Source organism: Melanaphis sacchari, unplaced genomic scaffold (genome assembly GCF_002803265.2).
Source record: "Melanaphis sacchari strain LSU unplaced genomic scaffold, SCAv2.0 Contig36_pilon_pilon, whole genome shotgun sequence".
NCBI lineage: Eukaryota > Metazoa > Arthropoda > Insecta > Hemiptera > Aphididae > Melanaphis > Melanaphis sacchari.
The window spans coordinates 1,764,789-1,778,584 of record NW_020271232.1 but is presented as its reverse complement, the minus strand read 5'-3'; the positions used below and the strand labels follow the sequence as shown (position 1 = coordinate 1,778,584).

At 27.4% G+C, this 13,796-nt stretch overlaps 1 protein-coding gene across 4 annotated transcripts in view; it reads right to left on the bottom strand.

Annotated features, from left to right (window-relative positions):
• The window catches only part of LOC112597010 (syntaxin-binding protein 5), a 136,200-nt gene that overhangs the window by 66,866 nt on the left and 55,538 nt on the right, over positions 1-13,796 (bottom strand). For all 4 annotated transcript variants that reach the window (XM_025342909.1, XM_025342911.1, XM_025342910.1 and 1 more), the window contains exons 3-4: positions 5,983-6,165; positions 5,211-5,345 (exon numbers count right to left, since the gene is read on the bottom strand). In XM_025342909.1, coding sequence (XP_025198694.1) covers positions 5,211-5,345; positions 5,983-6,165 — 318 coding nt within the window. The remainder of the gene's footprint in view (positions 1-5,210; positions 5,346-5,982; positions 6,166-13,796) is intronic.

Genomic DNA, 13,796 nt, shown 5'->3' with positions numbered 1-13,796 from the left:
ATATATATGAGTGAAGGACATATCTGTCGGCTATATTTTGATTGGCCTTTTCGCGGCTAACATGGTCGGTCGTTTCGAACATATATATATATATATACACGTTCCTCTATGCAGAAGATAAAAAACAACGGATAATTCGGTCTCGCGGGATAACTCAAGACAAAATTAGGTTACAAAATTCATCCTGCCGGGGACAATAATGTATATAACGGCAGTTCCTCAATAACACTTTTCTAGCGATGCTGGTTATCTCTAAGAGAACTACATCTGTGCTCTAATGGAGAATAACTTCTGTATCATGATCGTGGCAGGTTTTATGGAGTTGTATACTCTAAATAATAATGTTCGTTATTTAAATTTGACGTTTTCGTAACCCACTGTAGGTAATAAAGTTATTGTATCAACAATGAACTAGTATTGTACAATTTGATGTGAAAAAATAAAAATAAAAACATAAGTTTCGACCGAAATTATTAAAAATAAAGTTACATTTTTTTTAAATTTACTTTGTTTACTTTCCTTGGCTCATTAATGGCTTTAATTTAATTTTTTTTTTTTACATGGCCCTACTACATATTATCTTACACTATTGTTTGAAAACATATTCGAATAACCCCATGAAATCGTTGTTATAAACACAATGTCAGAGTCTGAAAGACAAAAATTAAAATACAAAACTTTTATAAAATACATATTACATCTGGTCAAATAATTTAGCTTTTGTTCACATTTCTCTCAAGAAAAGGTAGGTACAAAGCCCTAAAACTACATTCTTTGAATTCGTTGCCTTGAGCAAATCGTTTCTAAAGGATCTATTTAAGGGCTCGTTTGTAATGCATTTTCAACAACAGACAAAATAATTAAATTTCGAATAATACATTTTGAAATTTGAATGGCATTAAAAACAAAACTATTAGTCATTTGGTTTCAGTTTTTACTCTAAAAATAACTACTTACCTACTACCTACATTTATAAATATTTGAATTTATCTCATGACATTTTTCATAAAATCTAATTATTGGATAAAAATATTTAACAACTATGCGTATACCTATTTAATATTTTATACATTTACTTTTTCATTATTATTTTCAACTACACTACCGATACGATACGAAACAAGTTTCATGAAATATCTATAAATCATAGAAATTTAATTATACAAAAACGTGTGGTTTGTAGATATCTTCTTTATATAATTAAATACACATACACACATTAAGCGGTTGATAAGAGTGCTATAAAAATACTAAGTCCGTACCCACAAATACTATATATCATATATCATATAGTGTTGTATGTCATAAAATTGGTTTAATGAGAGTTAAATAGAAGATAAGGGTAATATTTGGGTGTTTTTTTAAGCATACTCATCCAATTTGTATGCTTAAATTATGCATATATTCAAATTTTGATTTTTGAAAATTTTAAATGTAATTAAAGACAATATTTTAGAGTACTTAGATTTTTCACAAAATTTAAGGAGTATCTTGTGGCGATATCAACTTTGGTTTTTCAAACGAGATCATGTTTTAAACCAAAATGTAAATTAGTTAATTTTTCTGAAAATATTGATGTATTGTAATCGAAATTTGAACGAAAACTTCCGGAGTTATTCTACTTTAAATATTAGGGAATAAGGATAATAGTCTATTATACCAAATACTCAGGTAAATGAATACGGGCTTAATAATTATAATTCGGTATGCAATATAAAATATTCGTTAATAATTACTACTTATTCCTAAATGCTTATGGATTAATATTGCACCTGACAATTTTCAAAACAAAGGAAATTAGTATAAAACAAATTCCTTTTTATTTTATCGTGTATGTTATCTTATAGATTATAGATATAAGCATAATCATTATTTCCTAGTATTTAAAGGATAATAACTCCGGAAATTTTCGTTCAAATTTCGATTACAATACATCACAATTTTCAGAAAAATTAGCTGATTCACATTTCGCTTTAAAACATAATATGCTCTTGTTTGAAAAACCAAAGTTGATATCGTCACAGAATACTCCTTAAATATTGTGAAAAATCTAAGTACTTTAAAATATTATCTTTAATTACATTTAAAAATTCCAAAATTTAAAATTTGAATACATGCATAATTTAAGTATAAAAATGGGGTGAGCATGTTTAAAAAATTACCTTGATATACATTATAATCTAATTGGAAAATTATTAATTGGGCAATGCGGTACGAATGTGGGAGTGACGTCACACAGTGAAACAATAATATAACTGGTCCCGTTGGCTGGAGAATTTTAAGGTAGTAACTGATAGATGCGCATTGTATAATAAAACATGTGTAGGATGGGTGAGGATGCGGCTACGTGTGAAAAATGGGTCTAATGAATTACGATTTTAATTACACAAACAATAATGCTCTAACTATACTGCTATCACCCCAGATTCGGAGACTTGAATAGTTTTAAAATAACTCGATTCCATGTGAGAGTACCTATATGGCTATATATATGTAATTATTATGTATATATATTACAATACGATGATGAATAACCCAGATAGCAGATTTTCTTGATAATCCTCTTATTGCTTTTGACTTTATGCTTAGTATGAGATCATAATAATAATATACGAGTATAAGTAGGAAAATTAATAGAAAAAGGTTAATATTCACATATACTTCGTTTACAAACACAATCGAGAAAAAATAACATTTATATTTTGTTAATAATACTATAAATATACTAAACAGAAACCTACGAGTTATATTCGAAAAGTAAAGACCATTTGTTTATATTTCAATATTGATCCATCGAAACACAGTTAAACTCGTGCAGGCACAGTTACCAACAAAACCATTTCTCAAGTGTAGCAAAAACTGCGATCTGATCGTCAATTAACGATTAGTAGTGCCCTGGTTAATCAATTTCCTCATCTTCAACATACTACTGTCTACACAATCACGGAAAAACTCGGATATCACAAATTGTGAACAAGATGGGTACCAAAAATGCTCATCGACCAGTACAAAAAATAAAGAATGTCCAGTGGTCGAGCGTTTTAAGATCGTTACCGACGACATGGAGATGACTAGTTTTTGTTATAGCTTTGTCAAAAAAATTTAAATACTTTTTTTGATTTTTTTGTAGGTAGATTCGACTAATAATGAAATTAATTTATTAAAATACATCAAATAATATCTCAAATCATATATTATGAAAATGTTCGGTTTTACCGTAGGATTATTAAATGCTTTTCGTATACGGTTCGGACATATTATTTAAAGTCAATTACCTTAATGTCAGAAAAAAAAATAAATAAAAAATAGTCTATCAATTTTTATTTTATTTGTTACAATTTGTAATACTAGTTTCAACATTTGTACATCTTCCTAAACCATAGAAAATCAAATTAACGCATAACGGTATTGATTTAACTATTAATATTTAGGGAGATGTACAAATATTGAAATTAAGATTACAATCTGTTACGAATGAAATAAAAAAATTGATAGAATATTTTTTGATCTATATATTTATTTTTGAGATATTAGGGTAATGAACATTAAATAATATATTAAAATTGTATATGAAAAGAATTTAATAATCCTACAATGACAAAAAACAACTTCTATAATTTTTACTTTATTGAATAGTGATTACCAATTTCAATACACAATGATCGAAATAGTTTTGCAAATGTAACTCCGAGTCTGACTGGTCATATTTATCATTATAAAATCCTAATTTATTTATATATTCAACATAAAAACGGCTCAGTCCCAGAATTACTGTCATGTTATTATTGTTATATTATGTCGTATGTAACATAAACTATCCACTGCGTCGCTGGGGAATGAGAATAAAGTATTAACTTTTACGATCAAGTTATACAAAAAAATAAAAAAACTATAAACAGGTTTAAGATTCAATAGTGAAATTATATAGAACTTATTAAAAAAAAAACACGCCATTCAGAAAAATAGCTATTTTGACGTGTGTTTTTCTAGTCGATAACTATCATCAATGACTATCTTTTTTTAGTTTCGTTTAACACCGCTGGGCTCGTTAAATCTTCTAAATTGTGTTACATGCGTCGAAAAATGTATAGTGCAATGCGCATTAAATTTCACGTTTTTCAGTTATTGTAGCCATTGCCGTCAATATTACTTCGATATAATATATGTTATCATATGTATATACATACATATGAATAGAATATATTTAGCAAATATTATACATTCCACGGTGCCGTTGAATAGGTTGTATACTTCAGGCATGTCTTATGACAATATGTTTTGTAAGTCATCCACATTTTATAGTGTTAACCACAAAATAAAACAGAAAAAACACCTATACTATTCCCTTTGCTGTAAAATATTGTTATAAACACTTACATACACCTATACTACGGAATGTTAAAAAAAAAAATGAATTATGTGTTTTTCTCGTTGACATAAAAACTTTAAAGTTGATCTTGCTTCGCACAAAAGACGCGAACAAAGGGATAAATTCTTGAATAACCGTTCGTCAAAATATGCTTATTACGGTTCACTAGAGCAGCGCTAACTAGAAACAACTGCCGATTTCGTACATACCAAAAGTAACTTGCCATATATATATATATATATATATATATATATATATATACGAGTATCATTAAAATATATCTAACCTAACATTATGCATACAAGTATAATGTGGCAAACTTTATTATCCAGATGCACACATACATAGATATATAAAAATTACGCGTGTGTTTGTAGACAAAGTTTTAGTTTATATCGTATGTAAGAATATGTCCATTGCGAGTTTACATGATACGTCTTAAAAAAGCAAACGCATATTTTCTTAACTGGCGTGCCGTATATGTAGCAGTGTCAGTAATGGAAGAAAATCTCTAATGTACATTTAAATTTTGTACAGAAATTCAATGTTAAGCACAATTTATTGTATCACTGGTTTGTTTTGAGGGTATTTATTAAAAGTAGTAGAAATACGACATTATGTAAGTATATATTTCACCGACGATATTGTTATTATTATTTATGATTATTTACCGAGTGGTATAGTAATGGATTGTAGTAATGGAACCAACGCCACTATAGGTATCCAGCAGCGATCAGGGCGCCGTTATAAATAAAAATTTACGTACTGCCGACAAAGTTTGTGGCTAACTATGGCAATGGTATTTTAGAATAATTCTTCGTATAAATATTGTTATACTTACACTTCAATAGCTTTATTCCAGTTTATTATGTAGCCAGAAAGGGTAAACGTCTCGACGTTAACGAAATGTACATTTCCCCTTTCGGAACCCACGTACAGCCACTTGCTACGGAGTGGAAGGTGTATAACTGTGATTCTAAAAAAAAAAAAATAATAATATCTTACAATGGTATACATAGTATTTACATAAAACAACACAAATGGAATCAATTCTGACCGTAAGTAAATAAAATCACAAGTCTGTAAATAATGTAGCATTGTGTCCTTTATAAATGTAGATATAGTATAACTTCTTGGAACGAATTTAGTTTATGATTTGAAATATTGTAGTAATTGCAATTTTGAAAACAAAATAACAACAAATTATTTTCATTGTGACCTATTTAGAAATTGAAATAGTAGACAGCAAGAACATCATACTTTATTGATATTTACATAATAAAGTTTAGTTTTATATTTATAACGTGGTATTTAGCTATGAAAAACTATGCATCTAATTGGAGACTAGGTTTTAAATTTAAATAAATTCAACTTATATGTAATGGCTTTTTATTGAACTATTTTTTAAGAATAACCAATATAATTTAAATTATACATCAACTTAATAATTTAATTAATTTCAATATTTAATACAATTGACCATCAGTTGGAAACATTTAAATAGTACAATAGGCATTTTAAACTTAATAAACATTATGTACTGTGATTAATTTATAGAAGAAAAAATAGTGTAGTAAATAGTTTTTTTTTAAATCCTATAATATATTCCTTACCTTTCTCGTTGAAATTTTAAACTGTGAACAACGTCAGCTCTTTTTTGTCTGAAATTCCACAGGTGTAAACTATCGTCAGCGGTTACCGTGATTAACGCTCCTTCGTTCATCAAAAACTCCACCTGAACAACGGCCGCCTCTAATTCATGTCTAACTTGTGCATCCACTCCAGGCCTTCCAATTCTGTATTAAATTCTCATTAAGGAAAATCGTAGGCGAGTATAATAAGAATGATATCAGTACAACAAAAATATAACGATAATAAATTGTATGGCATTAGGATATATTTAAATAAATCAATGCAAACTGAGTACAGCATAATATTATATTAATGAAATGCTTGACAAATTAATGTTTCCGTCCTCGTGAATCCCATTACATTATTAAATGTTATAAAATAGTAAAATTGACACAATTTTATGATACAATGAACATGTATTTTGAATATTAAACTACAGATGCCGAACAACTGAAAACGGAACATGTACCTGATTAATTCATACATACCACCCTGGTGTATTATAAATTCCCCATTAGACACATACAATATTCAGTTAGAGTAGAATATAATAATATTCATGTTAATTACGACGAATAAACTATACTTAATAACCGTACAAATATTTTAAATCGATTTCTATTGTACGAAAATTGTCATAAATATTTCTCGCAAATAATATAACACATAAATTCATAGGAATATCACTAAAAATAAATCACTGTTATTAACTACATTAAATACAGCGAGTGTCGAGTAGGTAGGTATATTATAATGAATTCATGCAATCAAAATATACATTACATTATCGGTTTATGCGATTATTCAAAATATCATACGTACGTTTTGTTCTAGTAAACCAATATACGTAAAAGAACTTACACGCACTTAAAAAATATTGTTAATCCTTCAGGTATTTTTCCATTTAAATAGTGAGCATCTAGTGTCGGAAGCATTTAAATTCAAAACACTCGTTTTTTTGTTCGCACGCCACACACTATATATATATAACTCATAGGTATAAAGCTGTATGATTGAATATAATACATGGGGGCCACACGAGAGTGGCGTGCGAGAAAAAGTATCGGCAATAAGTGTACGTTTGCATGTGAAGGTGGTAAGGGTGAGGCTGAGTATAATATTTTATAGAAACTTCTCAGCGAGCGTCTCTTCTAATGGATTCGTTTCTAAGCGAAATCGCCTTTCGTCCCACAAGCTACAGCTTATAGTATAGTGGCCATAGCACAAGCCATTACACAGACGATGATATTATTGTACATAATATTGTATAATAGGTACGCATCTTATCACAACATCATGTACGTGGGCAAAGAATCATCCAGTTGCCAAGTTGATATAATAATATAAATATAGTTATTCTTATTATATTATATTAAAAACAATATAATATAAAATATGTATCAATGTATCAATTATGCGTTCTATTGTTGCCACATGTCTACTCTGCACTGCACTAGACACATCATGTGCAATTTTATCCATGTCGGATTTCCTCAAAATTTTCATATATTGATTATTACATAGGTGTTCATACTGCACCAATAAATACCTAATTCTAGCACAAATCGTTGTGCAGTCAATGACGCAGCAGCCTGCGGCGACAAACGAAATATAACCGCCCCAAACACGTTTTTCAATTACGAAATCCGACGACCCCTGGGCATGTAGAAAATTAAATCAGCAACGTAAAAATCTAAAACTAACGTGATTGTTATACTGGATACTCAGCTAACTACAGTTGGTTAGATCCTTAGTTTTTAACTACGCATAATTCATCAATATTATATTGTTAATATTTTGTAATTTGAACGATGTTTTGAAATTAAAACTTCGTTTTAACGCCTTTAATAACAGCATTTAATTTAATATATAACTATTGATTCGCGTTCCCGGCGGACTTTTGGATTCAAGCAGAAACTAACCTTCAAGCGATTGCGAGCGTAAACGAATCAATATTGTGTATGGTATGATATAATATAACGAGAAATGTACGCAGAACAATAGAAACGGTCAAACGATATTGGATACAGATGTGCTTTATTATAATGTTCAATACCTACGTCCTACAGGCTATATATACAGCAGCTGCGTTTCACTGTTTCGTTTTACATCGATTACCTACAGCACTACAACGATTAATACAACACTACAGTGTTGCTGTTGCATACACCGGGAAATTTACACGGGCTTATGTAGTGAAGGTTTTTTTTTACTTTAGAAACCAGATTATACTTGAATGTTTGTTTAACGTTTAGTAAATATTAACGAGCTACACGCCACCTGACACTGATCCGGCACTATCAACCGCATACTATCGGATTAGGAATGAATGGTCAAAATTGAATGATTTTTTATCGCCATCGACCCCGGTTTGTCTTTTTTGTATAATACATGCAATTGGTTGGCGAATTATTCATGATCACGTTCACATACATCTAAAATATCCATAATTTCAATGGATTATTTTTTACTATTACCCATTTTTCACATCGTAACAAATATTTAAATATTTAGTCAAAACTACTTTTTCAGGTACATAGACTACGTAACATGGTATGCTGAAAGTTTAAAGTTTAGATAACTTTTTTTAAAGCAAATTCTGGTCAAGTTTCAAATAAAATACCCGTATAATATTGTTAGATAATAAATTACGTTATTCTACGTTTCTTACGTGTATCGTGTCTCCTCGATAAAATACTATTTGAAATTCAATCGTTCTACAGTGGTTTATTTTTGTACCACAATAGAATATAATATTTTTGAATTACACATAAGTATTAAATAATAAAGTATTTTAATTTGATTTAAATAATAAAGAATTACGATTCTATTTGCCGATACGTAAAAATTCCGAGAGTGGGAGGCGTCAAAACCCCATAGATACGTGCCTGTCACCAGTTAAAAGTTAAAATTATAAAACATCAAAATTCAAAGTGAACACTGTATTTGTCGACTGGTAGTCGATACTGGCGATCAGGACAATGTTAATAATATTGTGACTGTTGCGTTGAACGTGAAAAAAATATGAATTAATATGGTTAACTTTTAGTAATATTACTTAGATTATGAAAAAGCTTTTGGTGTCCTAGTGGTCATGGAGCCCGGTGAACATGCAACTTCTCACTCACCCTAGGCACGGCACTATCAAACAATAAAATTAATTAATTAAAATAATATAATTTTAATAGTTATCATCACTGAAATATTTATAATAATGTATTTTATTGTATTAATTTATATTAATAAATTGTAATGAATACACTAACGGGTATAAAAATATCGCCGAAGCGTAAAATTAATAAGAAAAATAAAATAGCTTTTATATGATTTTTGATTATAAACACTATTTATATTTTTAGCAATCAATAATTTAAAGAGTTCAGAAAAGTAATACATATTTTGGATACAAAATACAGTTTTATAATAAATTTGGTAACTAAATACATGAGGCAAATGTAATCTTCTTTTATTCTGTTTATAGACGCAAAAAATACATTATTTAATAAACATTTAAAAAGTATATTTTTAAGTTACATTAAATTATTAATATATTCAAATGAACAACAATTACTGCAAACTTGAACAATGAAACTTAATAATACATTTATAAATAAAAAAAAAAAAAGTTGTATATATATTATTTTCTTTTTTAATAAACTGATGAAAAGGGATATTTATAAAATTAATAATTCTAAAGATTCCATTAGTATAAAACTTGTATTCATGAATAAGTTCTGTGAATATTTTATAACAAAAAATGTTTCAAGTATAAAATATAAATTTGCATATTTTTTATATTTTTAAAATCATAATTAAATAAGTCTATAGGTATAATAATAAAAATAATAATGAAATGCATTTAAATAGTTTAAATATATCTAGAAATGTGCCTGTATGTAATTTTAAGATGTTGACAAAAGCCGTTTTAATATTAACTGTTATACAGCAATTGTGTAAGACATTCCTTATAATAACTAGAGTACAACAAAAAGAAATGGGTCAATGTAAAAATCGTATCGTTATTATATCTCAGAAAATCTATTTATTTTGGTTTATTGTTCGCGCAAGTTGGTATATGATAATGGACACTCCTTTGGTCGAGAAATCGAGCGCCGCCGTTCAGCTGGAACGTGCGGCGTCCGGCAATGTTGTGACGTTGCGCGCCTTTGCGATCTTTACTCGTCTGGAATATACGTTGGTGTACGCATTATTAGTATATTAGAGTATGTGTTGCCGTTTTGTTCTGTGGTCAAGTTTATTCCAGTTGGAAAATAGCCACAAGTTTTAATCATTCAATATATGCCTTTATTGGTTTTACTTTTCTTCGTCATTACATCATTGATGCGAGTGTAAAAACCACTCCGACATTTCTCACTAGTTCCGGTGGGTCAAGAGGAGTCAAGTCCAACTTCGAATACTTGCCAGCTCCGGTCAAAGGATCCAAAACTCACTGTTTTTTATTGAGGTACCTTTCCTATTATCATTATTATTTTGTTTATCTTGTTATTATTTTACGCAAAGGACAGAGGGTTCTTTTGGATTGCGTTATTATTATGTATGTAACAAAGTTTTTTTTCTGTTTGTTCAAATAAAAGTTAACATTCATTTTATTACTTGTATATTGTTCTTGTTATTTTTCGTTATTATTTTATTATTTGTATTTCCCACCCATCCCGATCAGATCACGAGTCATTGCCGTCCGCGAGCCAAGAGAGGTAAGTCTGGCGTTGGCAAAACATTTATATTTGCTTTGGTTGCTGTATAAATTTTTTTTTTTTTTTTTGGGGGGGGGGGCTTTTTACGGTGGCTGTATTAATAGCTGGTAATAATTTAATACTGTATATGTAAAAAAACACAGAGGAAATATTTTATTTTTTATTAACCTCTTCAAAATTACCATCATATCAAATTGCTTATACTATACATTTATAATCGATATAATTTTCCACGCTAGAAACGTATCAGTAAGCATTATATTTATAATAAAGTAATATGTCTTGCAAAGGTTAAATAATTACTTAAATAAATATCAAAATTGTAATAATATTACAAATAAAATTTAAATATTACCATACTTAAAAAACTAGAGGATTTTCCAAAAAAATTTATCTGATATAAAAAAATCTTATTCATTGTAAGATTGGAGTAATTGCAATTTAGAATAAATTTAAAATTTGTTAAATTTCTTAATGTTTTTATTACAATGCTAATTAATGTAATCTTGATTCTTTATTACTTGCCCGATATACACCTAAATGATATAATTACTAATATTTATATATATAAATATCTAAAACCTTTGTTTTGATCGCCCTGTTCTTCTAGCTTTTAAGTCTTCGATTTTTCATCTTATGAGGTACACAAGACACTGTCCATATACCTCCCCTTTCTGTGGAATCTTGATGAACTGAAAATTCACTTTACAAAAAACCATTAACTTGATTATGGTCAACAAGCTTCAACAGGTTTAGATGGGAATTTAATTATTGATTAGATTGTGGCATGCAATAATGAGAATTAAATTGAATAATTTTAGAAATTGTAACATTTTAATGCAATTGATAACCTTTAAAACTCATTCTAACTATAAATTATTCATTTTTTACAACAAATATAATAATTTAATTAGATTAATTATTTTGGAACATCTGTATATTTATAATTTATTTATGAGTTGTCTCATTTTTATTTTTTTTTCTGGAAGAATATTTTTCAATTAAATTGTAATATTTATCAAAAATAATATAAATAAATAAACCACATAATATTTGAATAACACATTTATCCATTTTAAAAATAATTTATCACTTCTTTAATAACTATACGATAAACTATTTCAGTTTTTCTATTGATCATTATATAGATACTAAAAAAATTTCAATCCATATTTTAATTAGTATTAATTAGTTTATACATTTAACAGTATTTTAATAATCAAGAAATATAAGTGAAAAAAGATAAGTACTGCTCCAAATATATATATATATATAAGTCAACCAGGTAATTAAAACCATCATATTTAAAAAAAAAAACACACTGAGTGGAGAAAACAAAAATTAAGAACATAGATAGTGAACAATATTATTTTAAATACCAAAATAAGGTGTTTTAAATATTTGTTCTTTAAGGTTGAGCTATAATTAATTACAAATAATCGAATTAAAGATATATTTTCAGAGGAATAAAAAAATAAAACAATTCAAGTGTTAGCTAAACAAAATTAAAATAATAAGATTCTAAAATTATTGATTATAAATTAAATTCCTAAATATAAATAAAATATAATTTTGACTTCTTTATATCAAAAAGAAAAAAGAAACATGAGAAGTATACAATCTACACAAAGCTTGCCTTTTTAGTTTCCATTTCATAGTTTTTGAACATTATTTATGCAAATACAATGATGTATAATTAATAATTAATATCTTATCGTATATTATTTACATTAAATATGTAAACATAGCATAAAACACGTGTTAATATCATACTATGATACACATATATGCGAATAAATATTAGATTATAAAATGTAGATAGTAACAATATACTTTATTATCTATAGATGATTTATTTAATTTATGTCAATAGCAAATAAAACGATGTATTGTTTATAGACAACGATATCATCAGTAGTACGATATCATCAAATAATACGTTTTATAAAAACCAACAAAGATATTGGTAACCATGGCTAACAAAATCCTGAAAGGCATTGTGGGCATCCATTGTAGGATTTATGCACGCATGGTGAATAGAAATCTAAAACAAATGTATGATTTATTGAAAAAAAGAACCATTAAATACGTATATATATATATACCTAAATTGTAAAGAACCAAAGCAAAATTAAATAAAAATAGCAACAAAATATAGCATCATACATGGTCGAGTATAAAAAATAAAAATTGATCAATTTTTTTCAGTGAATACTTATTAGTTTACTTTTCAACAAATTTAATATAATTTAAAAATGAAAATATTCTAAAACATTATTAAAAATAATAAATTAACTGTTCAACCACATAATTTTATTTTAGAATAAAATACATCCAAACTAACAATAAAAGAATTGCATAACATTACACGAATGTATCAAAACAAATAGCTTCATAATATAAATTACCTTTTTGTTCGATGTTAACCAAAGTATAGGAATGTACGAATTTTCACATTTCAACACTTTTGTTGAACTACATAACTTTTAAAACTATTTTAGCATGTTTTATGTCATGTATATAAACTAATTAAAATATATTACATTTATAATAATATTTAAGATACTTATAAAATAGTTTTATATCTCATAATCTGAAAATATATTGAAAAAAAACTTATAAATATATCATTTAAATTGTTGTAATATTTAAATTTTGGCTTACAATTTTTATTTTTAAAACATACATTTCTAACACTCATTTTATAACTTATGCTAAAACTCGGAAATAGCTCATTATTGTATTTTATTTTTTGATAAAAGCACGAAAAAAATAAACTTGAAAACATGACTTAGTCTAAATACTTTGAAATAAAACTTTAGTACTAAAATAAATAAAAGTGTTGTCGGCTATAAAATAAATGTTCTATAATAAATGAGAGAAAATAATTTTTTAAAAATGGCTAGACGGGATTTTTGTACTTGACTACCGCTTTGATGAAATTAACTCTACAGGTTATGTAAACGCCTTGCCTAGCAGAATTATTGATTTTCATGAATAGTTTGACCTCAAAAATATTGTAAGAGTATTCTTAAATAACTTTGGTAAAAATAAAACTTTAATGTATTTAATTTATTAGT